We start from the raw sequence: 27294 nt of genomic DNA, 5'->3' as shown, positions 1-27294 counted from the left end.
CTCAGTAACAGAAATTAATCACCTCTGCTACAATGCCATTAAGGAATATCGCAATAGTTATTATGAATGATAACATACCAAATAAAATATCAAAAGGTACGTTATAAAATTTAAACGAGTAATGTTGAATGACTGTTAAATTAAAAGTATGTTTTTGGAATCGTTATATATCCCTCCCCCCCCAAAAAAATGCTGAATATTTTTCTTAATGCGTTGTTTTGACTAATGAAACTTAACTTCAGATGAACTGCTAAAAGCGCTTAGATTTCTCTTGAACATGTGTTGCTAATTCATTAAAAGATTATTTGTTGGTTTCTAATTATAAAAAAGTATATGAGGACTGTCTATATAAGGGAGGGATTGGTTCGTCTAAAACTCTGGAGAAACAAACACATTTTTATTTTACACACCTCCCGTTATGATGATCCCTTGACTTGGTGCAGTCCGGTGGTTTTCAGTTTTAGGTGCTCGGCCAATATAATATACTAATAATGCAGATATTTCAAGCACAGCGATTAAAGCCACTCTTCAAATATGCAATCCTAATTGCTAGTCACTTCAACAAAATTTTTGGGCCCTATATACGTACATTTATTTAAATCAATAAAGATAATTTAGAGCTTTCCTCTTTGTCAAGCTGGAGTATAGTATGCAGGTATGAGCTGATTTAATATTCGACGACAGGGGTCATATACAGTCTATCATAAGAAAAGCTCTCGCTAGTTAGTCTACAGCTATGTGTTGCTTTAGAAATGAGCCTTGACCCATTAAGAGGCTGAACACTGGTAGTTCGGTCCGAGGCTCGAATCCCGCGAACGAGCTGGTTGCATGGGTGTTTTCGTGGTTTTCCTCATGTGTAACGTGTATACAAGCCAGTTTCCCTTAAAAAAAGTCCTTAAAAAAAAGGCATCCCTTCCTTAAGGTAGATAGCCCTCGAGTGCTTTTCCGTAATCTAATAAACCAACCAAACCAAACCTCTCAGCCAATAGTTGCCAAACACAAAATAGCAATAAAGCAACCCTTGGTTCGTCCCTATTTGAAATATAGATAATTTAGCTCTGTTGCTATAGCGACCGCCACCTGCCAGACACTGTGGCGAAGCCGTTCTTCTCGTAGACAGACAGTAGGATGAATTAATCTTAATTGTGATGGATTTCAATTCTTGTGCGTTGATATTTATCATAATTTAACAATATATTTAAATGTAAACTATCACAGAAATATCTGTTTTGTACATCACATGACTTCCTTGTACAGAATATTAAATATATACGCATTTTTTCCCAGTATTTCATTTAAACTTATTTCATCGAATTTCACTAGAGGTATATTTCTCATTCAAGATAAGTATATTTCTCATTCGACAAGGCCAAAAACACGTAAAAACTCAAAATATCTATTTTAATGTAGATATTTTTAATAATTGAAAGATGTAGAGAAACATAAAACACCAAATATAGTTAAAACAATTTATAAAAAAATTTACATTTCAAATTACAGTTTCTACGCGAAAACAAGCGGATGCAAAATAATTATTTTCTTCAATTTTTTCCCCTTCGCGCAAAATCTTTGCAGTATAAAAATTTATTTGTACTAAATACTGAAGTACAGTTTTAATTGTTTGGTTTGACAGTGAACAGAGCATTCGACACTACACAAATTATAACAGTGCAGATCTGCTTTAAATTCAGTGTGTTTCATTAAACTAGCAAACTGATAGTATGAAGTTCGATTACTTTAGAGTAGTGAGGTGAATGCAAAACGTTCGAAATCTTCCGCAGAAACCTTTTTTACTGTTGGTAGGTAGTCTACACTTACTTTAGCTCTAATGTTTTTAAATTTCTTTTCTGTAAATATCACTGTGTAAATTGCGTCAGTAACTTTGTTTAATTTTTCGAAGTTTTAATGCAACATTTTAAACAGATATTCTTAGTGCCTCGACTAAAGATAAATTTTCAAATGAGGTAGAATGGGGTTGCTACTTACTATTGCTACACACATGCAACTTCAGGGTGAATTATAAAATTTATCCGTTCACATCCAAATGATTAAATTAATAATTGCATTAAAAATGAAAAATATTCTATATCAATATAAACAATCGCAGCTGTTACGTGAGTAGAAGATAAAATTCCTTCCCCCTCCCCCGCCTGAAATTTCGAAATATAATCGCCTACGTACATAAGAGAGCTATCCTAATTCTAAGCAAGTATACTGCCAAGGCGGACATTAGCCATTATAGGCGTTGGCCACTGCTAAGGTAGGACGCGGTGGTCACTTTATTATGAAGGCACCTAGTAGGGGAGCCACCATTGCCTTCTGTGAAGGCACAGACAGTTTACATCTATGTCTTCTCTGGGATTTGAACCCGCGGCCTTCAAAACGGTAATCAAATTCACCAGCCATTTTCCCGTCTGAGCGGCATGAACGAAAAAACTATGGATATAAATATTATATAAATTACTGCATTTCTTTTTCAAAACCTTTAGTTCTAATACCAGTGTAAACGATGCAAAAGTTAGGCACTTAGTATTAGGTAACAATAAACCCTGAAAAAGACTAAAATTGTATGAAAATCGCTGAAGTATATTTCTTCCTTATATTTACTGCTATGTGAGTGCATTTAGCTAGAAATGAGCAAATGTATTTTAACGAAGACCACGAACTGTTCTGAATAGACTGTTTAATTCGTCAGAGGACTTCATGGTCTCCTCGAAATGTTTTGCATTACTGTTGCAGTTTTCGTGGAAATATCAAATTCTGCTTTGTTTTTTGCTTATCTCTTCGCAAATGATGTTTACAAACGTGAGTGGATTTTTTCTTTGATCGGGTTAAGGAGGTTGACCCACCACCCGGACTTTACCTCCTGTTTCTCTTACAGCAGATTTCAGCCTAAGTAGGTGAGACGAGATTTTTAGGAGGTTAGTGAAAGCATGGTGGCATAAAAGGTCATGGGATACGTCTTCCGCAACTATCATCTCCTTTACTATTCCGATATCGGACGAATTTACGAGAATAAGGCATGACGAAACGGTAAATTACAATCAAAGATCGAGATAAAATAAGTGCTATTAAAAGATCTGTCCCTTCCTCTCCCGGTTTTGAACTTAAATCAGGAATGCGAATGTAGATGAATAGAATGAATTTACACTATAGTTAGACGGGAAATGTCAAACGCTCCCCTTCTGAAGAGAGGCCGAAATATTAAGAGTCATTTGCCAAGTTCTCTTATCTTATTTTGGTGGACTTCCCGACGCTTCCTGGCACTTGCGGTCTGCGTCTGAAACATATCGGACATTCCCGACTAGAAAAGAAATTTCGTAGTGAGAATTCTCCAATTTCATATAATGAAATTCTTTCGAGTTCATAATGGCAATATTTTCGTCATTTCCAAGTAGTTACGGCTAATTCTCAGTCAAATGCCCTGTAGCCTTACTTCCTCTTATTCAACAGTATTCAAAGCGAAATGAAGAACTGAAAAAAAATCAGGAAAATAGTAGAAAATGCATTATATATATATATAGAGAGAGAGAGAGAAATAATAATTCTATTTATCGAAATTCGTTTAACCGAAGCAAAGGAAAAAATATTAAATCGCAGTTCAAAGCCCAGTCACCAGTTCTTAGCTTTTTTTAAGTTATTTGATATATTTATAAGTAAATACGTATTTTAGAACCTGATAAACAATATACTATCTTCTAACAGCAGTATGATTAGTTTACAGTATCTTATTTCCCTTAATGGCCGAGCGGTGAAGTCGTTGTATACTGGTAGTTCGGTTCAGCCTTCGAATTCTGGCGAACGGGTGAATGCAAACTAATAATATGCCCAAGATTTCTAATATATTTTTTTTTCTATTTCTTTTTTTTTATATAATTTTTTTAGTCATATATACAGATTTTTTTAAAGAATTTTTTCTAATAATGAAGTTAGAATGATTAATAATAAACAATGAGAGCGTACATGATCACATGGAGAAAATGCCGTCCAAAAAGCTACTAACATTAACAGAAACAACAGTACATTGCGAAAATTTGGTTAAATGCAAGACCCAGTGTGCAATATTAAAAGAAAATATCCGTAGAATAATTTACATATACAAATTTTTATGTTTTTTAACTTTGTATGCTTATAAAAAATGTTACGTTTCGCAAAATGCAAACTCGTATATATCATTTTAAAGATAATTTATTACTGAATTCAATACAAAACACAAAATTCAATTATTTGCAATAGAAAAAAAGTTATATGTACTTGAATATAAATAAAAAACACAGTTATGAAGTGGTTGGTAATATCTTGCTTTCATGGCCAATCACTGTTCTTGTTCTGAGAACCAATCAAATGTTAGTAACTGCCAGTAGAAGCTGACATCATGTTTACACTTGAAACAATTCATTATTTTGCTTTGTTCTGTAGAAGGAGGACCTGTTTCTTATACACTGTAATTACAAGTAGAAATTTTCCCGAGTGAAAAATTCACTATGGATTTTCCCGAGCTTCACTAGGGGTTTTCTCGAACCCCTAGTGAAGCTCGGGGTTCTTCATGTTCAATCTTTGCTCACAATCAGCATCCATTGTGTCACCTTTACGAATGCAACAACAACTCGAACAGTGCGTTGCTAAGAACAGCCGTACCACCTAGTAAGTTTGCGTGGAAACATGGCCAAGATCATATCAAGTAAGAATACATACCAGGTAACATAAAAACAACATTTCTTCCTTTTTAGTACTTTAAACTCAAAAACAAAACTGTCTTGAAAGTTTTCTAACAAAGGATTTATGCCAATAGCACTTTTTTCTCTTGTTTCACAAAATTATTATAAATAAAAACAAAATTCCGTAAAAACCACACGTTCCGTAAGTTTCCGTGAAAAGAAAAGCTTATACAGTCAAAAGTCGTTAATTCGGACACCCATAATCCGGAATGATCTATAATCCGGACCTCAAAGCTAAAATCTTTCTGCGCATGCGCCGCATTGACGCATGCGCAAAGGCGTTTTACTCGTGCGCCCAAGACATTTACGACTGCGCATATGCGTCTGCGCAAGTGCAGAAACGTTTTCGCGTGCGCGTTTAATGTATAACGGACGCTATAAGCTAAAATTATCTAATTATCTATTTCAATTAATGTTGATGATTGCGTTGTTCCTTAATCTTCGAATCGGATCCGGCTTATTATTTTTTGCAGACTGTAAGAGCAATTTTCTAAAAGTAAGCTTGAACTTTTGATTGTGTCAAATAGAATTTCCGATGCTGGAGCTCCCAAAGGATCTAGAAAACGAAAGTATGTTTCGATGTCCATCAAACAAAAAACGAATTGCTACAAAAAATGGATAAAGGCATATTCTTTGTTTATCTAACCGTTCCGAAATCTGTTTATCGATTTCACGCTGCTCTGCGCGGGGGGGGGGGGAAGACGTCGCGGCGCGCAATGAACTGGAAGTTGATTTGTCAACACTATCGTTATCTTCAGAGCAGATGTTTTTATTTTATTCGGCTTATAATTCCTTACTAAATGTAGTATTTAATTTCGATGTACTCGGTCTTTGATATGATTTAAATCAAATTCCTCGTCATTATAAATACCACGAATAGAAATCAGATAGTTTTCTGGTTGCAATTTTCTAATTTCGGCTATGCGTAAGGTATGCTTTACGCATCCGCGCGTTGAAAGAAATGTTTAATAAAGTAAACAAATAAATATTAGGCTTCTTTTTTTGGTAAATTTTGATACCCTTTAGATCATAATTGCTCATTATTTTATAAATTACGGTTTCATATTTTTAATTTTATAATTTCTGCATGCCATCTTACCAGATTTAAACTGATGATCTATAATCCGGAAAAATCGATAATCCGGAATCGCCGAAGTCCCGACGAGTCCGGATTAAAGACTTTTGACTGTATATCTAAATCAAACAACTAATCAGTACTAAGTCAAACCTTATCAAGAGTTAAAGTTTAGATAACATTGTGATAACTTAAGTATAGTTCAATGTGCTTGTCAGGTACATATTATGCAAGTAAACAGCATTTTATGTACATGAAACCTGTCTCTATATGTATTTGCTGTTATACAGAATTTTTAGTTTACTTAAATATTCCGTAAAGCAGAATCTGCAAAATTTCCAAATCTTCAAGTTTTCTTTTTTTTTCCGAACAAAATTATGCATATCATTTAAGTGTACTGCTCAAAATGTTCACTATACATACGCATTATTTCATTTCAGGTGCATTCTTAATTCCGTACCTCATCTGCCTCATTGCTGGTGGTGCTCCAGTTTTCATACTTGAAATCGCTCTTGGGCAATTCACAAGCCAAGGAGGCATTACAGTCTGGGAGATATGTCCAATATTCAAAGGTAATAATATATTGTTGTTGATTTTTTGGTAAATTGAATAAGAAAATCTTAAAAGTGTGTGAATTGTGTATTAATTCTACATATTCATCACTGCATCATCTTTTTGTCTTTTTAAGTGGATAGTAATGCTTTTGATCTAAATTTCGCTGTTGTATAGCAAACAGTGAATGTAACTTAAAAGTTATAAACCTTCTAACAGTGAACCAAATGTAATTTACACTCAGTTTGAAATAATGTTCAGAAAAATTGCATTATAAGTAACGAAAAATCGTATCATCCATAACTGTGCAAAATAGAGCCCTAAGATATGTGCAAGTATAGTTCGAAACAAATGTTTTTGAATCTTCACATCCTACACTTCTGTTTTAGAAACATAATTTGACGTTTAAATTCCTGTCTAAATCTAGTTTTTATTTTCGTCATGTCGTATAATATTGTTTTCGTGTAGTTGTGTATGTGCTTTTATTCTTTTAATCTGGATTTCCCTTAAAGCTGTCATTTATGTATAGAGATGTCTTTCGTCGCTTCTTTCTGAATCAGTTATCAGAATCCTTTGAACCATTGATATCTGTATTTTTAATTAATACTAGAGTTTTCGCATTCAAAGGCTGAATTCTTCTAGGCTGTCTTATCTTCGATATACGATAATCAGGGCTTAACGTGTCTGGAGCCCATAGAGTGCCATATGTTAACGGCACAGGAAAGGAAGCAATTAAAACGCTATATAAATGATAATTAAAATGAAATAGTTTTAATAAATTAGTGCTAAATAGAGGAAATTAAGCCAGTGCTTGGTTGAAATGAAATAAAGAAAGTGGCTAAATTAATGATAACAAAGCGTAATACATTCAGGATAGGAAAAAGTTTTCGAATAGTATTCTTCCCGGTCAGAAAAAATTGCTTCTTTGTTTTAGCTACTAGTCATTTAAAGCTTTCTTAATAAAATGGATAGAGTTCATAAATATTCCTGTTCTTAAAGAGAGGGTATTTAAACGCAAGACCTTTGTTTCTCAGGTACTCAGGTTTTCCCGCACATTTTGCTATTCTGAGGAAATGGTAAGTTCATATTCAGTAACTACCATGAATTACTAATTGCTAAAAGAAATATTAATTTAGTAACTCTGCTTCTTTCGTGATTCGGTTATAACACAAAGTACGGATTTTATCTCAGAACTGTATCTGAAGCTACGTTTTTCGCTGGAAAAATGAGAAATTCCAGAGCCTAGCTGTGAAACTCTGTCTGAATTTAAGTCCTTTGTGAAATGTAAATATCTGTCAATGGGTGTACTCCAACTGTGCTAATGAAAATCCCTCCCGGGTCGAGCTATAGTCCAACTGCGCCAATCAAATTTCTTCCCCCCTACTGCCTACAGGGTTACAATTTAACTTTTCGAAGCCAATTGTAGCCAAGAGGAAAATAAAAATAAATAGAATTATATATCACAAGAACAAGTAAAAAATATTTAACGAGCAGGCTAATTACTTGAATAACAGTAATAAATGCAAGAGCTAACAAAGAAAATAAAAGGTATTGGTAAACATACATATTAGTATTACGTAGCGTATTTGGAAACTAAGTACCGTTTCATTCTAGCGCCGTTGCAGCGCTGTGGTAGACGTCCCGCGCATGCACACTAGTCTTTCTTGTTCACTGACTTTCAATTGTTGCCATTTGGTTGCTCTATGTTGTGTTTTCAGTTTGCTGTGTACATTCAAAATGTTTAAGACAATTAGTTTGTAGAGTTGCGCGCCTCCAACCTGCACGCAACCAAGAGGTGACTGTTGAAACTGGAAAATAGACAGAGTATTGCTAAGGGTTTAAGTCCCTTTTTATTCAACTTAAGAAATTACAATTGCGTGCTCTTGACGCTCACAAACTACGCCGACCCGGCGGTAAAATAAAAATAAGAGCCTGAAAAGAAATAATAACAAGACTCTAACTACGAGGCTCTCTAAACGTAACTAACCTCACCGCGTTTTACAATACCGCTGCTAATTCAGCAAACTTGGAATATCACGTTGAACGATTAACAATTCTCCGAGGCAAGCACACAGGCCGAAACGCGGGGTTCTTCAATTTCAGGCTAACTACCTCCGCGCTCGTGAAGTAAGAACAGCACACCTCGAACTCGTTTCCATTCTATTTAACTCGGAAACTCGCTGATAATTTGAATCCTTGCGCGTTCTACTAAAATTTACATACTCTGGCATTGGCAGTTTCAGGGGAAAGTAAGGCTTGACAGGAAAGATAGTTTAAACTTAAAATAAATGTTAGTTAAAATAAATATAAACCCTACAAGTTCTCTCGCTGACTGTGAGATTCGTGCCGTGATTAAATTTTTGAACGCGAGGAATGTTAAACCGACCGCAATTTATCGTCAAGTGACAGAAGTTCACGGTGAATACGCGATAAGTGATGGTATGGTGAGAAAGTGGGTAAGAATGTTTAATGCAGGTTGAACAAATGTCCACGCCAAGGCTCGGAGTGGTCGGCCTTCTGTTGTCACCGATGATTTGGTAAGGAAAGTTGATGAAGCAATTCATGAGAACAGACGCTTCACAATGACAATTCTTTCAGAGGCATTTCCACAAATTTCACGTACTGTTTTGTTCGAAATTGTGTCTGACCGCTTGAATTATCGCAAACTGTGTTCCCGATGGGTTCCAAAAATGCTCACTGATGTTCATAAAACAAAGCGACTTGGTAGTGCCCTGACATTTCTCACGCGGTACAGTGATGAGGGAGAAAACTTTTTAAACCAAATTGTGACAGGTGATGAAACTTGGGTGTGTCATTTCACACCAGAATCGAAACAACAATCGATGGAGTGGAGACACACTCATTCTCCGAAAAAAAAAAAAAAAAAAAAAAGTTCAAAGTGACAATGTGATCACAAAAAATCATGTGCATTGTCTTCTGGGATAGGAAAGGCGTTTTGCTTACTGAATTTCTTCCCAGAGGTGAAACCATTATTGCGGCACGATATTGTGAGACTTTATCAAAACTAAGGCGTGCTATTCAAAACAAACGAAGAGGAATGCTCAGTAAAGGAATTGTGTTGCTGCATGACAATGCTCGGCCCCATACTGCTGGTGTCACTCAATGGTTAATTAGACAGTTTCATTGGGAGCAGTTAGATCACCCGCCGTACAACCCGGACTTGGCGCCGTCCGACTATCACTTGTTTCTGCAAATGAAGCACGAGCTTGCTGGCAAGCGCTTTGGATCTGACGATGACACGAAAAATGCTGTCGAGTCGTGGTTATCGAAACTAGCGGGAAGTTTCTTTGACAATGGTATACAAAAATGGTCACCCGCTATGACAAGTGTTTGATCATTGGCGGAAACTATGTTGAAAAATAGTTTAAGACATGTATTTTCATGTAAAAATAAAATTAGATTCGAAAAAATTGTTCTACATTTTTTTTTTTTTTCTTTCAAAACGGTACTTAGTTTCCGAATACGCCCCGTACAAACATCTTTAATTTATTATTGTAATATCATAAATTAAATAATTATAAAGCATACAACTTATATTTTTAATAAATTACATCAGTAATAGTCAAGATGTCTGAACTAAACAGGAAAATTTAATAGAGTTCACTAGCATGCAAAAAATTATTCCATATCAAAGTGTGTTAAAGTGTGCTAAAAATATTTTTTGTTAATTAAAGTAATCATGTAAATGTTTGCAGAAATTAAATTTAGTTAAATTTAAGAAAAGCTTAGCATGAAATCTGTTATAATAACATTACTGTGCATTTGGAACACTGACGTATAAATTGTAAATAAATTTAAATTATGCTAAGAAGTTTTTTCTAAAATTTATCTAGAAGAAAGGAATTGGATAAACAATACTGCAAATTAATATAATCAGTCAGGAATCTCAATAAATAAAAGTTTATTTTTTTAACCAAAAATTAAAAATTGGGATGCAAAAGTTTGAGTAATATACTTGGAAATATCTGAACATATAATTAATTAGAAATGTATAATTAAATTAATAACAAGTTAATTAACAGTAACATTAAGCTTAATTTCATTCAATTTTAACAAGCAATCGATGAGGAGCTCAGCATAACTGAAGTTTTAATGCTATTTTACGTAGATTTGCGTATAAAATAAAAGTTGCACTTGTGAAACAAGTGAATAATGTACTGATAGTCAACAGGAATTAAAATACAGCGGTTAAAAATATAACTACTTGTCAGAAGGTATGCAAAGTTGCTATGACTAGAGAAATTGAATGATTATATAGAAAACTCATAAAGTTAGCGCTACAGTGTGAAAAGAAAATTCTGGAATAAACATGTTAAGAAAATTAGATGGAGAAATAATCCTTAATTTATTGATATCCATATAAACTCTATGCTTTTGGAAAAATGTTTCATATAATTTGCACCGAGGTATCGATCACCGAAACCGAGTTTAATATCTTTCCTTATATTTTCTTATTAGAGAGATTTCTAAAAAGACATGCTAAGGTAAAGGGGAAAATTTTTGCAATATTTTTAAAGATTAAATCAAAAAAAGTATTTTTACTTCAGGAACTGAAATTTTTACGTTACATTTCTTCACAGTAAATAAGTACAACAACAACAACAACAAAAAAAAAAAAAAAAAAAAAAAAAAAAAGAGGCTTTTTGGGATTTGAAACTCGGATCGAACTACCAATGTTTAGTGACTTTTCCGCTTGATCGTAAGATCTTTTGAAATTAAGCAGAACAATATATTAAAGAAAGTAGAAGATTCAGCACATGTAAAAACAAAAGTGGGCTGAATTATAGATTTACATGTTTGGTGAATGAGTTAAACATAGATAAGTAGGCCATTATGAAATATTAGGAATGTAGCATAAAAGCATCAATGAAGAAGGCAATGGAAATCTAAAACGCTGTAATCTAAATGTATAATATTGTTAGTATTAACTTCAATACTGCTGAAAAAATTATAAATGAATAATATTATAAATCACACGAACTCCTTGCATTATAAATTACAACAGTTAGAAATATTATCAGCGTGATCTAGCGACCATCTTTGTTAACAAATAATTTCAAGTAATTAATTTTACAAATAATTCAGCCTGAAACTAGGTTAGAAAATAAAGATTAAGCTTTGACAAGGTGTTGGAAACGTATTCTGTTAACTAGAGTTGTGATGCAAGAATTTGTAAAAATTATCATTTAAATATAAATTGGCATAACTACAATACAAAGTATATAAATTCTACATACATGAAAACTTGAGTACAGTGCAACAATATGTGAAAAAGGAATAGATTAAAAGGGAACTGAAAATCCCAGGATATGAATATAAGGGAGTTTGATTTTTTTTTTGTTTTTTTTTTGTTTGTTTGTTTGTTAATTCTGAAAATTCTGCTGACGCTCATAATTATTAATTTATTAATTAAATGTGTATTAGAAATTAAATGTATGCCAAAGTACATCAGGTGGAAAACAGAATAAATGTTTAAACGTTTCTAGTATTAAAATATAGAATTTGTAAGAAAGTTTAAAACCTTAAAATAACTTCAATGACTAAAAATAGAAAGCTTAATACGGGAATATATTGCAATAATATTAGTGTGAGTTTAGAACGACTTAATAAGTCCAATTTTTAGATTTAATAAAGAGAATTTTTTTAATTAAATTAGAACTGTTTACCTAAAATGGTAAATTTGAAAGTTAAAACCATTCTGCTATCTAAGAAGATTTGTTAATATTTATCTAGACAAGAAACTTATTTAAGGTGAGCTACAAATCCGCTATTTGATAGGTTGATTATGTATCAGTTTTGTGTATGTCATTAATCTATCAATTTTACTATTCAAAACTGATATATGCGACTAAAATCTACAACTTGGAAAGTTTTTAATTCTTACAGAGAATAAAAAAGATATTGCTCCTCATTCCTTTAAGCATCATAAAACTTTAAAACGAGTGTAAAAGAAATTTCTTTTTACTTTAGCACACGCCAGACTTTAAATTAATATTTGTTTTGCATGCACAATTTTTACAATGTTGATAAACGAAAATAAAGGCTTGCAGTCTCAATAAAATGTCCCATTAAGGTCGAGAAATAAATTTTTGTAGGACTCAATCTTGGGAAAGAAATAGGGGACAGGAAACGTCGCGCAGTTTGTGGATTAGATAAGATGGGGACGGGGATCTTCGATCAAATTTGGCGCAGTTCGTACCCTACCCTTTTAATGTCGAAAACTTATTTTAACATAAGTTAATATATCTTAACGTAACTTATTTTAACGAACAAAGCGCATAAAAGCAAACTGTAGGTTGTCATACTGGATTCTAATATCGAACACCCTGGTTTTAAACATGCTTGTATGACGGAAGACTTATATTTTAGATTCTGAAAATATAATAATTATGGCAATTCTCACTAATTGCTTTCACATTCGTATTCTGTTCAATTAATTTTTCTAATTAATTTTTGAACGTAGCGTTTGCAGTCCACGATCATTCTATTAAAACTGTAGAACACGTGATCTCTTCATTGTAGCCATTAGAAAATTCTGGAACTGCATTCAGTGCGTAAATAATCTGTGAGCCGAAAGGAGGCACATCCTAAGTGAACAGCTGTACGAGTTGTGATTATAAATTGCCATTTGACAGTTTCAATTTCAACTTCCCATGCCGTAAATACTATCCTGCCTTTGTTTTGTCAGTAATGGATGGTAGGAATGTGTTGCTGTTATTATCAACAGAAAATTGTCTCATTTTCGAAAGATAAATTATCTGCATATTTAGTTCAGCTTTCTCAGCTCCGCCTTTAATTAGAAAATGTGTGATGCTTAAATAAACTATCGTACTGTCTCGTAATTTCTATACATGCAAAAAGTGAAGAAATTTATTGAAGTACAATAGCATAAACAATGTAAAATAATACTGATTGTGTTCTTTTACTCTGTTTACAAAATTATACTATTGCTATAAGAGCCATACAAATTTCTTCCCTGTGTCGAAGATCCATATGAAAGCCATTTTGCGTGACCTCTTTTTATTCATCCAGAGTCTGCTTAATGAATGAATGAAAGTAAAAAATATGTAACATGAATGTATTATGAGAGGTAAAAGTTTCCTTTTTTTTTTTTTTTTGTTGTTGTTGTTTACGGTAAACTAAAAGGTGAATCTTAAAATCTACTAATTGGCATAAAGGGAGGGAAGAGAAGAAGAACGAATATCTTCAGAACCTCAGATGTCAAGATTCAATCAGCACAAAGAAAATTCACAATTTTTTAATAGCTAATGATTTTCTATAATTTTAATAACTAATAACTTTCTTTATTTTATTTCATTCACAATTTTAATAACTGATGATTTTCTGTAGCATCTGGAATTTTTTAAACGAACTGTTGTCAGACATGCCAAAAGGATGTTTAAGTAGTTCTGAGTTTCATTATGATTTCTAATTTTTTTTCTTCATCACAAGTTATTTTTACAACTCATTTTTTAAAGCTGGAGAAAAATTTATGCAGATGATCACAAACTTTTTTTGCCTTTTAGGCATTGGATATGGAACAACAGTGATTTGCTTCTTTCTGAATGTATATTACATAGTAGTGCTCAGCTGGGGATTGCTGTATTTGTATTACAGTTTCACGCACACTTTACCTTGGGCTACATGTGACAACGACTGGAACACTGAATCCTGTCTTACTGTAAAAGAGTTGAATGCTACACTGTCCAATCTAACTTCTGGAGAAGTGGCAGATAGTCCAAAAGTGGATGCTGCTGTTGAGTTCTGGGAGTAAGTGAATCCTCAATTTAATATTTTTTCCACATCAGTTGTAAAACGTTTGTAAACCTAATAAATATTTTACCTTTATAATAATAATAATAAAATATTAAAAAATAATAGATTTGTTAAACACCGCATTTGGCACTGGCTTTAAAACCTCAATTAATATAGGAAGTAATACTTTTGTTAATCACAGCTTGTCAAATTAATATCTGTTTTATCGATGTACACATGTGGAAGATGTTGCTTGTCCAATCTTTTAAGTAAGTGCCAAGCCAATTTTCTGTTGTTGTTTTATATAATATCAACGTGATTTTGAAGTATATTTGTGTTTTAAACCATAATAGCTGTTCATTTGCCAGCGATTTTATCTTTACATATTAGCCGTAAAATTGCTTCCAACGAACAGTTTGTATTAAGTATCGATTTAGAATTTAGTAAGATCTAAAAATAGCAAAAAAGGTAAAAATTCCAAGATAGAAGTATAGACAGCAGCACAACGCTATTGTACACAAAAAGACAAAAAATTTCGCTCAATAAAGAGAGATATTTTGACAAAATAATTACATTTATCACTGACATGTGATCCTTCATTTGTGTTATAAATTCATACACTGATAGATCACAGTTCACAACGCATCTATGGTTACAAACGTTCAGTATAATGACCGTCAGTCATACGATTTGGTTTATTTCATTAAGCACACGAGGACTGTCTTTCTATGGACATAGGATGCCTTCTTGGAGGACTTTCTAAGGGAAACTCGTTCGTATACACGTAACATGTGAGGAAAATTGCAAAAATGCCTATACAGCATGCTTATTTGCCGGAAATCGAACCCATGTTGAGCTACCAGTGTTCAGCGCCTTGACTGCTCGCCGCTAGTGAGCCCCGTTGTTCAAGAATAACCCTCAGACGTGACACAGATCGAAGCATCAAAGAGAGTTTAGCTGTGGTTCTTGTCGTATAATGTAAAATAAATTCTTTCAATATGACCATCAGTTATATCGGTCGCCCTGGTGTTGCATCTTGTAACCTGGAGAGCACTTGCCTCTCTTGTAAGGAGGGAATATTGTTGTCTGTTACAAACGCTGCCTAACGACCACTAACAGAAACAGTTTGAAACATACCGCTGTGGACTTCCTCAAAGAAAAAATGGCAATGAATCCATCCCATGCTATCAAAAGTTTCCCAGTTGTGTGTTCTGTATCACTCAGGTATGGCAGTTGTGTAATTTTACACTTCCATTAAGTGTCAGGTACGCCCATAAGTCCACAGGACCTTTGATAGCTCTGTCTGTTGAAAAACACAGTTTGCAAATTCAAGACATCCTCAGAAATCGCTTACTTTCAGTTTCTTTTTTAAATCTTTGGAATTATGTAAGGATGGTTATCCACGTTACACATGGAGAAAACCCATTCGTCGGGTTTTGATCCCATTACCACTCGGCCACTAATGGGCTCCTAAAACGATGCGTCTTCAGGGTGATTCTGAATGTTCGTCGCATTTTCTTGTGCAAATTTTTAATACTAAAACAAATTCCATATCTTTCTGTGTATCTCTGCGAAAAACCACATCACGCTGTTTTCTATACTTTTCAAATTATTGAATTTTTACTTTTGGATCACACGGTGTATAAATATGCACCATTTATTGATTTCAATGAGTGAAGTTGCAGAGACATTAGTTATTTTAAAGTATAAGGTATGAAAAATGAGCAATGCCTTCACCGGGACTCGAACCACCGAGTTTTCTGACCATTACACCACGAAGGCATGCTAAGAAGGCGGGAGAGATACCTTATATACTCCCCCTTTTAAAGGACAACTGGGGATTAGGAGACTCAATTGCCAAATCCTGGTGGTGCAGAATTATCCACCAACGTTTCTAGTTAGGGCGCCGCATTAGAGACATAAGGTTATTTTGAAACAGAAGATATGAGAAATGACCAATGTCCTCGCCGGGACACGAACCTCGGACCTCTCAAATACGCGCCGAGTGTGCTGACCATTACACCACGAAGGCATTCTAAGAAGGCTGGAAAAATACCTTAAGTGTTTTACTTAGATTATCTATATCTAGTAATTATCGATAGTTAGTATAAAAATCTGATGTGTACACCACATGATTTCCTTGTACGGAATATTAAATTACACGCAATTTCCCTGCATTTCATTTAAACATATTGAATTAACGAATTTTGAATGAAATCTACTTCGTCGATAGCGCATAAACCACAGTAGAATAAATGCACTCTTTAAAGTTCCCTGTATTTATTTACCATAGCGACGCTTCGGCGCTAGGTTCATTTAACAACGTTACATCTTATTGATTTTTTTAACTCAGAGTACACAAAAATTATATCATCTGAAAATTACCACAAGTTCTATTCAAATACTATAATAATCTAAATATTCTTTTATACATCGTTGTAATAAAAAAACGATGTATAAAAGAAATTAAACAAATAAAGAAGCAACAGTTTTTCAGATAATTCAGCGCCACTTACCTAATGCGCATGCGCTACTAATTTAGTTCTCACTTCGCGGCAACGCAAAAATACATAAAAATTCAAAATATTTTCATTAAAAATTGAAAGATGTAGAAAAACGTAAAACACCATGTACAGATAAAACAATTAAAAAAAATCTTACAAATAAAATTACCAATTTTTACGCAAAAACAAGCTAATAACTTAAATGATAATTCCAGAATGGATTAAGCATAATTTAATTGGCAATAATAAAAGACATTACTTTGTTGTTGGGAAGCTTAGTTTCTCTAGAATGGCAACAAATCCACTATTATGCTAAGTTTCAAATCTAAACAAATATGACTGCTATCCTAATAAAAGAAAATCTCATTTGTAAACCACATGACTTCCTTATACGAAATATCAAATTATACGCATATGTTCTTGTATTTCATTTAAACTTATTGGATTCAATTAAATCTACTTCATCAATAATGCATAAACCACAATAGAATAAATGCACTCTTTAAAACTCACTATATTTGTTTACCATAGTGACAAACTGGTGCTACCCTAAGTTCCCTTAACAGCGTTGTATTTCATTCATTTTATAACTCTGAATGCACAAAATTCATATCATCTGAAGAATTATCTAATCTAATCGTTGCCACGTTCTATTGAAATATTATAATAAATCTAAAACGATATATAAAAGAAATTAAACAATCCCCCCCCTGAAAAAAAAAAAAAAAAGTTTTTAACAGATGATTCAGCATTTCTCATTTAATTAATTCACTCCTCACTTCTCTACAAGGCTAAAATACATAAAACTCAAAACATGTATATTTAAATTACGAAGTAAATCTTAAACACTTATTTCTTCAAATAAATTCCAAAATGGATTAAGCATGATTTAATTTATAATAATAAAAGAAGGCTTGATCTTTGTTGTTGCAAAGCTTAGTTTCTCTGGATTGGCGACAAATCACTATTCTGCCAAGTTTCAAATGTAAGCAAACATGGCCACCATGGTAAAAATAATTAGGCTTAGCCGCCCTTAAACAACTTTTAAATTGTTGACAATTCTACAAATATTGCATACAGGTTTACTAAAGGCATAAAAACCTTAACCGGAAGATAAGAACAACATAATTTAATCGTTTTTAAAGCAAAAAATGCACAATTTACAAACATATAAGAATAAAGAAACTGAAATTTCTGAGCCGAGTAAAAGAGTGTATATATACATATATTTATATACTGGTGGTGCGGCCGATTGCAACCAAAATACAAGGTACGCATCTACATGTTATAGTAGTCCTATATACAAATTATCAACGTTCTGAGGCTACTTGTTTTTGAGTTATGCGAGATACATACGTACAGACGCCACGAAAAATTATCTTCAGAATACATTTTAAATTAGTTTTATAATTTTTTGTGAGAAAAAAGTCCTTTATTCTTTCCTTATGTACAGATGTTGCGCAAAAACATCGTTAAATTGCATTCGATAGCGGTAAAAATGTATATTTGCGTTGAAATAGGATGCCTAAAACTTTTCACTATTACAATACATCATTTTACTTTGTGGAAGGAAGTAATTAGGCTTAACCGCACTTAAAAAAACTTTCAAGATGTTGATAATTCCACAATTATTGCATGCATGTTAACTAAAGACATACAAATCTTCAACGGAAGACAAGAGCAACATAATTCAATACGCAAAAAATGCAGAATTTACAAACATATAAGAATAAAAAAACTGATCTTACTGAGCCGAGTAACAGAGTGGACATATATGGGGGGGGGGGGGTTCAGACCTATATGTCAAATATATAAAGGCAGATTTCGTATAGGAATGTATGTGCGGTAATGCTGCAGGAAAGCGCTAGCACGTAAAGCAGTATGAATCATGGAAAACTGTAAATACAAGTGCAGACGAAAAAATATATATATTAACAGTTTACAATATATGCTTGAAAGGGAGGCCACCAACAGCGATAGAAGATTCACAGTAGTGACGCATGGATCGGCGTACATTAGAAAAGACATCAGGCATGTCGAGCACATTGCAGCAGCAACAGACAAGTGGGCAACAAGATCTGCAGATTTTACGAGACTACCGGCTATACGAGACCTTTAATATGACCCTAAAAGAAGAAGTATAAGCAGATTAAATTAGGAAAATGCGGTGGCTAGAGAACTGACCCTCCCCATCCTATCCAGTGCTGGCCCTAGGCAAAGTCCAGGTGATTCCTGACCTTCCGGCGGAAGTGCGCTGGGGCTCCATCGTGTTGGTATCGCATTCGTTTGAGAATAGCTGGAGGAATATCGACTAAAAGTTCAGGTAATGTAGAATCGTTCCCTATACATTCTTTGAGCAGCAAATCCATTTCCTTGTACAGCCCCACACATGAAATGCATGTTCGCCAGTTTCGCATTGGTGTGACGAACGCGGCATTACCGCACACATATTCCTATACGATCTCCTCTACGTGCCTTTGTATTTTTGACGCATAGTTTTGAACCACCTTGTATATGCATGTATTTATAAATTTTTGGTGGAACCAAAATAGAAGGTGCACATCTAAATGTTATACTATATACAAAATTTCAACATTCTGAGGCTACTCGTTTTTGGGTTATGCGAGATACATACATACGAACGTACGTACTTTTTTATTATTTCCAATGGCAGATCGTGAACAGTAACAGTAGAAAACAAGAGCAAAGAACACAGAATACAATATAAAAATGATACAGCAATACAATATAAAAAAAAGGTGTAACAGAGTCCATTAATTTAACATATCTTTTGCCTTCCAATAACGCTCGGCGATAAAAGTCTTGAGCAGTGCAGGACAGTGGAGAAGATGTGCGGCGTTCAGAATTGCACAGCGGAGAAGGAAGAATTTTGAATCTGTGGAGATGTTATCGTAGGTAGTCATGTTCGGTGGCAAGGCGGAATTCAGCGATCGCTATACGCCTTGGGCCATTGCACCAATTCGGGATAGCATTCTTCGAAGATTTAATGAGAAACACGATGATAGAAACCTTCCTGAGCACGTACTGTGAAAGATCTTTTAATAAGATCCCTAACAGTATGGAAAGGCACAGGACGAGAAATATTCCGTATGATTAAAGCACCCTTTTTTGCCAGGAAGTCTGCTTTCTCGTTACCTGGAATCCCACAGAGGGCAGGAACCCACTGGAAGATTATAGTTTTCTCAAGTGATGCCAGTTTTTTTTTTAGATAATGTCGACAATCCAATATGTCCTGTGATAGGGGATTTTTATCTGAAACAATAGCCAACAGAGCAGCTCGGGAATCGCTGAGGATAACAGTTCTTGTGAATTTTCCCAAGTACAGACGTAACAAAAAGATCTCTTTAGAATTCATTTTAAATCACTTTTACAATTTTTTTTGGAAAAAATAGTCCTTTATCCTATTCTTACGTAGAGATATCGGGCAAAAACATTGTTAAATTGCATTCGATAGCGGTCAAAATGAATATTTTTGTTGAAATATGATACCTGAAATTTTTCACGATTACAATACTTCCTTTTTACTTCATACAAAGAAGTAAAAATTAGCCCATGCGAACTATGAGGAAGTCATCTAATATGATTATTAAAAAAATAGTGATAACTGTTTCAATATCTCACCAAGGTACCTGTGAATATCAAGAGTACTTCATTTAGAACTGTAGTGCTCTTTGCGCCTGTATGTCAAATTTGCTTATACTATTAAACTTGTTGTTAATAAATTTGCCCTTTTTCCAAATGTTTATTGGAATTACCCTCATTATTTTCCAAGGACAAATTTTTCTAGAATAATGTTTAAAGTTTATATAGACTCTCATCATTAAACGTCTGTTTTTTCATTTATTGAAAATTCAATTTTCACTGCTTGTGAGTCTATTATTTATTAATCTCTTATTCTCGGGGTTTAGATGTGGTGAAATATCAGATAGAATATTTGTTGTGAGATTCAGATAAATAGTTTGCCTTGAAATTCTTGGTTTAGAGGCTGGTGATTTGCCTGGAAAGTATAATCCGTCTACATAATGTATTTATGACGGTAATAATACTGCTAAAAATTTGTGGCTTTTGAGCGATCTTGAACCAGTTGATATCTAACTTTTCCAGTGTACTGGTATAGTCTCCAAAGGCTGGAGATATAATGTTAAGTAGGGGAAAAAAAAAAAAAAAAACGAAAAGAGAAAAGTTAAATTTTAACTTTGGTGTTGCATAATTTTTAACTTGAAGCCTATTGCTCAATCACTGAGAAGACTTAGAGAACTTGTGCTCACATTCACAATTCACACATATTAACATTCATAAATTCATTATGCACTGTAAATTAATACACAACAATTACTTCATGGTCCCTACAGGTCTTAGATCCTAAAGTGTGACTATTATAGACTGTCACAAAAAAATATATGCATCAAACTACTATCACGAAACTTAACATATACGTAGTGTATGAGAACATAAACAAATGATTACAAATTCAGAACAAAAGATCGTTAAGAAGTTATGACATGTAAAATGTTACAAATTGGTAAGTAGTGTAGCCACCCACCTCTAGCAGCTGTAAGCCGAAACACGGCGTGATATCGAATCAGGTAGGTCACATATGACCCCTGCGAAAGATCGTGCTATAATCTTTGCAACTGGGCAGTTTATTTCACTAATATTCCGAGACGGCTGCAGTTGCCTTCCAAGCATGTACCAAACATGCTCTATTTGCGAGATGTCTGGTGACCTGGCAGGCCACGGGAGTACGTCATATCCTTGAATACATTGTTGGAAGAGTCGCGCAGTATGTGGACGAGCGTTGTCTTGCTAATAAATGGCACCTGGGCGACTTGTATAGCATAGGCAGTACAACCAACGTTAAAATATCGTCCACGTAACTGTGAGCCGTCATATTACCTTGAAAGATGACTAGAAGTGATCGTGTGTCCTAACAAATCGTTCCCCATACTGCCATATGTTGCATAATCGCCGTGTGCCGCTCGACAACAAATGCCAGATCGGACCGCTGGCCTGGCTGTCTCCATTGGCGTGTGCGTTGGTCATCAGCACTGAGACTAAATCGGTATTCATCACTGAAGATCGGTCACACTCCAGCTTGCTCGAGTCCGCCAAAAATTCAGTCAACACTGCCTATGATGTGGTGTCAGTGGCAGACATGCGAATGGTTTCCCTTGATACCACAGAATGCCTGGAAGGTGATAAATGGCATCGAATCGATTCTAGCGACATTGTTGGCGCGGAAGTGGCCGCTCTTATGATTGCGCGATCCTCGCACTCATTTGTGTTCCTGGGACGCCCTGGCCCTCCGCGACGACGCTATTCCTTCCTTGATCCTTTGTCACCAACCCCGAGCAACTACCACATTTCTCCGACGAGATGACTGCTGATACGCCTCTTTGACCAATCTGCTTCTCTGATACCAACTGAAGACTCAAAGTCCGGCAAATGTTTGTTCTGCCGCCGGTTACGTCTCAGAGGCATGTCTAGTCACAATAGCGTCCATCCAAATCGACAGACTTTTGTTTGAATAATCCTGCGGCGCGAGCAGTCATGCTTTTAAACTCTCCCAGCTGCTCATCTCATGCGCATAACCCGCTTACCATTGTGTCATTTGCATATCCCTTACCGGACTTCATTCTTGCTGAGTTTCGTGATCGTGGCTCAATTTCTTTGGAGTGCATACATTTTTTTGTGATAAGAGTGTATTTCAGGCTTTACCCATATGTAACCTAATAGTTTTATGCTTGATAGAAGTAGCTTCAGAAAAGATATGAATATACATATCTCTCCTCTAGGTAAAGCCTAAAGACTTCTGTTTCATATGCGTGTTATGTATCGTTTCTCCCATCTGCACCCAAATCCTTTTTTTCCTGGGCTGTTGAAGGCTAATGAACGTGTTATTATGCTCTCAGATTTCAGCAAATATGTTTCATCTTTGCAGAAATATTGTTTCTTGCGATCGCGAAGTGCGATCCCGGGGCATATTTCTTCTGTTTTATACTTTGAGAAATACTTCCTGAGGCATATTTCTTCTGTTTTATAAACTTTGAGAAGTTAGACCATGTTAACATATTCATGTTAAGGATATGTGATAGAAAATAACAATTTTTCGTTCTGTTATTGTACTATTGTATATATTTTTTATCCCTTTGAAAATTTTTATTTATTTTGGGGCACTGTTGTAATACTGTATGCTGTTTTGTTTATTTTTTCTTTTAGAACAATAGATTTAGTGTTTAATTTTTAACTGACTTTGTGGCCGTACATTTTATGTATAAGTATTTATTTCTTGTACACAGTTGTACGTAGTCGCTGAACGTTGGTATTTCGGTCCGGAGTTTGAATCCCTGCGAACGGGCCGGCTCAATGAGCATTTTCGTAGTTTTCTCCATATGTAACGTGCATCCGAGTCAAGGAGTAAAATATATTTCCCTGAGCATCTTTCTCTTTAGCTTCACTGTGTCGCGGTAATAATTAACTACTTTAGGATAGCCCACAAAAACACATTCTGTAGCTCTAAGATCAAGCTTGCTTCCTCTTGAGTGTGAGCGAACATGACAGGCTCTGCATCCGAAAACTCTGAGGCGGTCTGTTTTGCTTCCAGACTCTGACCATCTTTCCTGTGAAATGTCGCCATCAATTGCCATAGATGGGCGCTTGTTGTGGAGAAAGGCCCAGTGGCCATTGCTTCAGCACAAAACCTGTGATCTGTTCCGGACTCTATAAGTAAGCATCTTGTCGTGTTTATCAATGTTTGGTTCAGTCTTTCTACCAGACCATTTTGTTGGGGTGTGTCAGGTACAGTTAGTTGTCTTTGGATCCCATGCGCAGCGAGGTACTTGTCAAACTTTTCACTTATATATTTCCCACCATTGTCATTTCTCAGGAATTTGATTTTTCTGTTTTGGAGATTTTCTACCATGCGACAGTACTCCTCAAATTTTTCTAGTATTTCACTTTTGACTTTCATAGAGAATGCCATGGTATAGTAGAAAATTCATCCGTGAAAGTCACAAAGTAATTTGAGCCTCCAAAGGAAGGAGGAGAAATTTTACCAACAACATCTGAATGTATAACTTGTAGGATGTTTTTAGCTTTTGTACTAGCGGCCTTTGGAAATTTCTTCCTTTTTTACCTGGATACAGACTTGGCGAGATGCATTTACTAATTCTGTTGTTTTCAGTTTTCTGCCGATGGGGATAGTATTTTTTGTTGTACAAGAGTGTGCATGGCCAAGTCTACGATACAACAAGTCGGCACTTTCAGTTTTCGTAACGTAGGTAGTTGTCATCTTTTCTTCGATTATGTACAGTCTTCCTTTTTCTCACCAGATAGAAGAGTGTCTCCATTCTTACCAATCACTTTGGTTTTTCCTTCAGCAAATTCTTCTTTTAAGCCTCTTTCTTCAGTTCTACCAATGGATAATAGATTTCCTCCTAGTTCTGGAACATATAGAACATTTTCAATAGTGATGTTTTCTTCTCCGTCTTCTTCTCCAACAGAAAATGAAATATTTCCAATTCCAGTGACCGTTATTCTTTCTGAATTAGCAACTTCATCTTTTTAAGATGTGTACTTCTTAAGGTCTGAGAATTTTCTTCTATCAGAGGTCATGTGTTTTGTAGCTGCACCGTCTAAAGTCCACAGATTACTTTTTCTTGATTTTTCTTCGTTTGCCAGAAGTGTAATGTTTGTCTTGAGGTCAACTGTAGTTTGGACTGATATTTGGCCTTTTCACAATTTTTAGAGATGTGCCCCCACTGGCCACAGCTGAAGCATTTCGTATTTCTTCCTCTGTTAGTTTCTTCTTCATTTGGCCTTTCAGCTGCATATTTCTTCATGGCTTTTCCAAATGCAGCCTTCTTCTGTTTGGTGGCAAAACTTTTAGTATGAAGAGCTTGTTCTTCATTATGCACTTTGGCTGAACTCTCATTTCTAACTATACGTTTTTCTTCTACAAGTAACCTTGGTTTCACAATCGTAGTTGTCAGATTTGCTTCTTCTTTTTCCAAACTTAGGATGAGCGATTCATAACTTCTAGGCAGTCTCAATAGCATCACTAGGGCCACTTCTCTATCTGTGAATGCATATCCATCATTAGCTAATTTTCTATGTAAGTCCATTAATCTTGCTGGATAGGATTGGGCAGACTCATTTGGCTTCATATTTATGTTGAAGAATTCTCTCATAAGTTGCAGTACGTGAAGCAAACCAAATATTGTGTGCATTTCTTTTAAACATTTCCAGGCGTCTCTGGCTCTAACACAATCTCCGATATCATCTAGAAATGTATCTTCAACTATGAGGAATACTAGGGTAAGAGCTTCGTCATTCATTTTCCTCTCCGCTTCATTCATTACAATTCCATTATCCGGATCTCTTCTGCACCAGCACGGCTCGCGAACGGATACACCACGTGTGATAATTGTTGCCGTTTAGTTTCGGAATTTTATAATCTTCAGATGTCATTCTTCAAGTAAATATATCGAGCTAAATTCACCAGAAAAAAAATTTATTTACTTCGTCAAAGGATGGTTATCCAGCTCCTTTCAGATTCACAACGTGGTTAGGCTTCGGCGATCGGCGCGGTTAGGCTTCGGTGCGATCTTCAATCCTGGATCGTTATGGCATTTCCTTTTGAGCTTTGTGTTGATAATGTGTTAAAAGTTAAATTATTCATGGTTTAAATAAATGACATAGTCCAGGTTGAACAATCAAATACTGTATTGGGAATATTTTGGTTACATGGAAACGACCAACCACAGTAGTGCACACCGGATAAGGACAACACTAGTACTGTTGCCAACTAACATTAAGTAAATATTGTGATTGGCACTCATATCTTATTTTTTTTAACAAAAACAGCCCTAATAATAAACTAATAGAGCGTGGCAGAAAAGAGCATTTACTAGGAAGTGTTCTGCGCATAAAGGATTTAAGAAGTAAAAATAGTAGGAAAGAGCAGAATTTCGTGGAAATGGAGAATTCAGCTCTCGACATTCTACAGTTACCATCCCTTCATAGTGGAAATCAAGCATCGTATACCAAAAGAGAAATAAATAGATCCCTTTGCCGCGTGTTTGTCAAACACCATCGCTAATTCAACTATTTTGAGAGCCTGTTGTAGCCTAGCAAATGGATTAAAAACCTGCCGTGCAAAGCTCCAACTTTGATTTCACAGATTGTGAGCGGAGACAAAATGTCAGTGCACCAGAAAATTAATTTTCACATAAAGTTTCATATTATGTCATATTATGCTTATGATCACGCAGTATACGTGGCCGATATAACAAATCCATGCACCTTTCTGTTTGATTCTTAAAGATTTGGTTTACTTTGGTGTTCTTGATTATAGCGAAGCACACGAGGCTATCTGACTAACGAGAAGGATGCATTCATGAAGGACTTTTTAAGGAAAACTAGTTCGAATCCACGCTACACATGGAGAAAACCACGAAAGTGCCCATGCAGACAGCTCTTTTGCCTCGAATTGAACCCAATTAGAACTACCAGCGTTCAGCAACTTGACCGCTCTGTCTCTGGTGCGCTTGACTTCTTTAGGAATATGGATTTTGCTTTAACAAACTGAGGGCCGCTAATGAAAAAATATCGAAATTTGAAGTGAATGAAATGGAAGTGTGTACTTTTATATGATAACTACTCATAAAAAAAATATCACTCTACATACATACAGAAAAACAGAATACTTCATTAGTGGTATAACGCAAACTCACGAAAGACTATGCGTAAGAATTGTTGATTTACTTAAGGAGTATACACATTCCCATAGGAAAGGACTTTAATTTCGGCTGTTCTAGTGTATTCTACAGAAGAAAGCATACCAGTCAGAAGTACCAGTGTAAGTAAACAGGCCACGCACTTTTACAAAAGGAAAGGAAACTGCTTAATGTTGACTTGTCACTAGTATTGTGTTAAGTTTCATCTATCAGAATATAATTTCATATGAATTAAAAGATTTAATTGTTAGCAGAGAATTAACTGCTAGTCATATTCGAACTGCAAGTCGTTTCATAGAAGAATTTAAAGATTTCTTCTCAATTTAATCTGGTAATTTTGATCGTGCGATTGAGATACAACACTGAATCGACACAGGAAATTATCCTGCTGTTAACAAACAGAAATCCTCTGAAGGAGATGCTAGAGTATGACGTTATTGAGTCCTTATCTTGTCCTTGGGAGTCTTAATTTGAAAGAAAGACTACTCCGCCCAATTTTTTTGTCAATGACAGACATCAAATGTCGTAGACAGTTTTTCTTTGCCTAAAATCGACGGCACCTTAGAGATGTTTGCAGGGGACAAATAGTTTTCACCATTGGATATGAAGAGCGGCTTACTAACTAGTGAAAAGAGAAGACTTCGTTTCCTACCAATCAAGGATTGTGGCTTTTAAGTAATGCCTTTTGAATTCTGCTGCGCTCCAGCAAAATTTGAATGCCAAATGTAAGCAATTTAGGACTAGACTACCTTAGGAAGCCTGGTTAAAGTGTTTATTCAGAAGACTAGTCGCAAGATTATATCCATAGCGCCCTGGAAAGTGGCAGGCGCCCTTTATCTAACATATATCCAAACGGCATTCTTAAGAAAGCCTAGACACTGGACCTTAATAATAAACCCTGTCTTAGGTAC

The 27294-nt window shown here is 35.0% G+C and overlaps 1 protein-coding gene across 2 annotated transcripts in view; it reads left to right on the top strand.

Annotated features, from left to right (window-relative positions):
• LOC118189107 (sodium- and chloride-dependent taurine transporter-like) overlaps window positions 1-27294 on the top strand; it is a 256046-nt gene that overhangs the window by 132373 nt on the left and 96379 nt on the right. For both annotated transcript variants that reach the window (XM_035359655.2, XM_035359656.2), the window contains exons 2-3: window positions 6234-6365; window positions 13893-14136. In XM_035359655.2, coding sequence (XP_035215546.1) covers window positions 6234-6365; window positions 13893-14136 — 376 coding nt within the window. The remainder of the gene's footprint in view (window positions 1-6233; window positions 6366-13892; window positions 14137-27294) is intronic.

This window comes from Stegodyphus dumicola, chromosome 8, assembly GCF_044657685.1.
Source record: "Stegodyphus dumicola isolate Sdum_Otavi_A_Nest chromosome 8, ASM4465768v1".
In the NCBI taxonomy this organism is placed as follows: Eukaryota; Metazoa; Arthropoda; class Arachnida; order Araneae; family Eresidae; genus Stegodyphus; species Stegodyphus dumicola.
The sequence above is the reverse complement of the archived record's forward strand: the minus strand, read 5'-3'. Positions and strand labels throughout refer to the sequence as shown.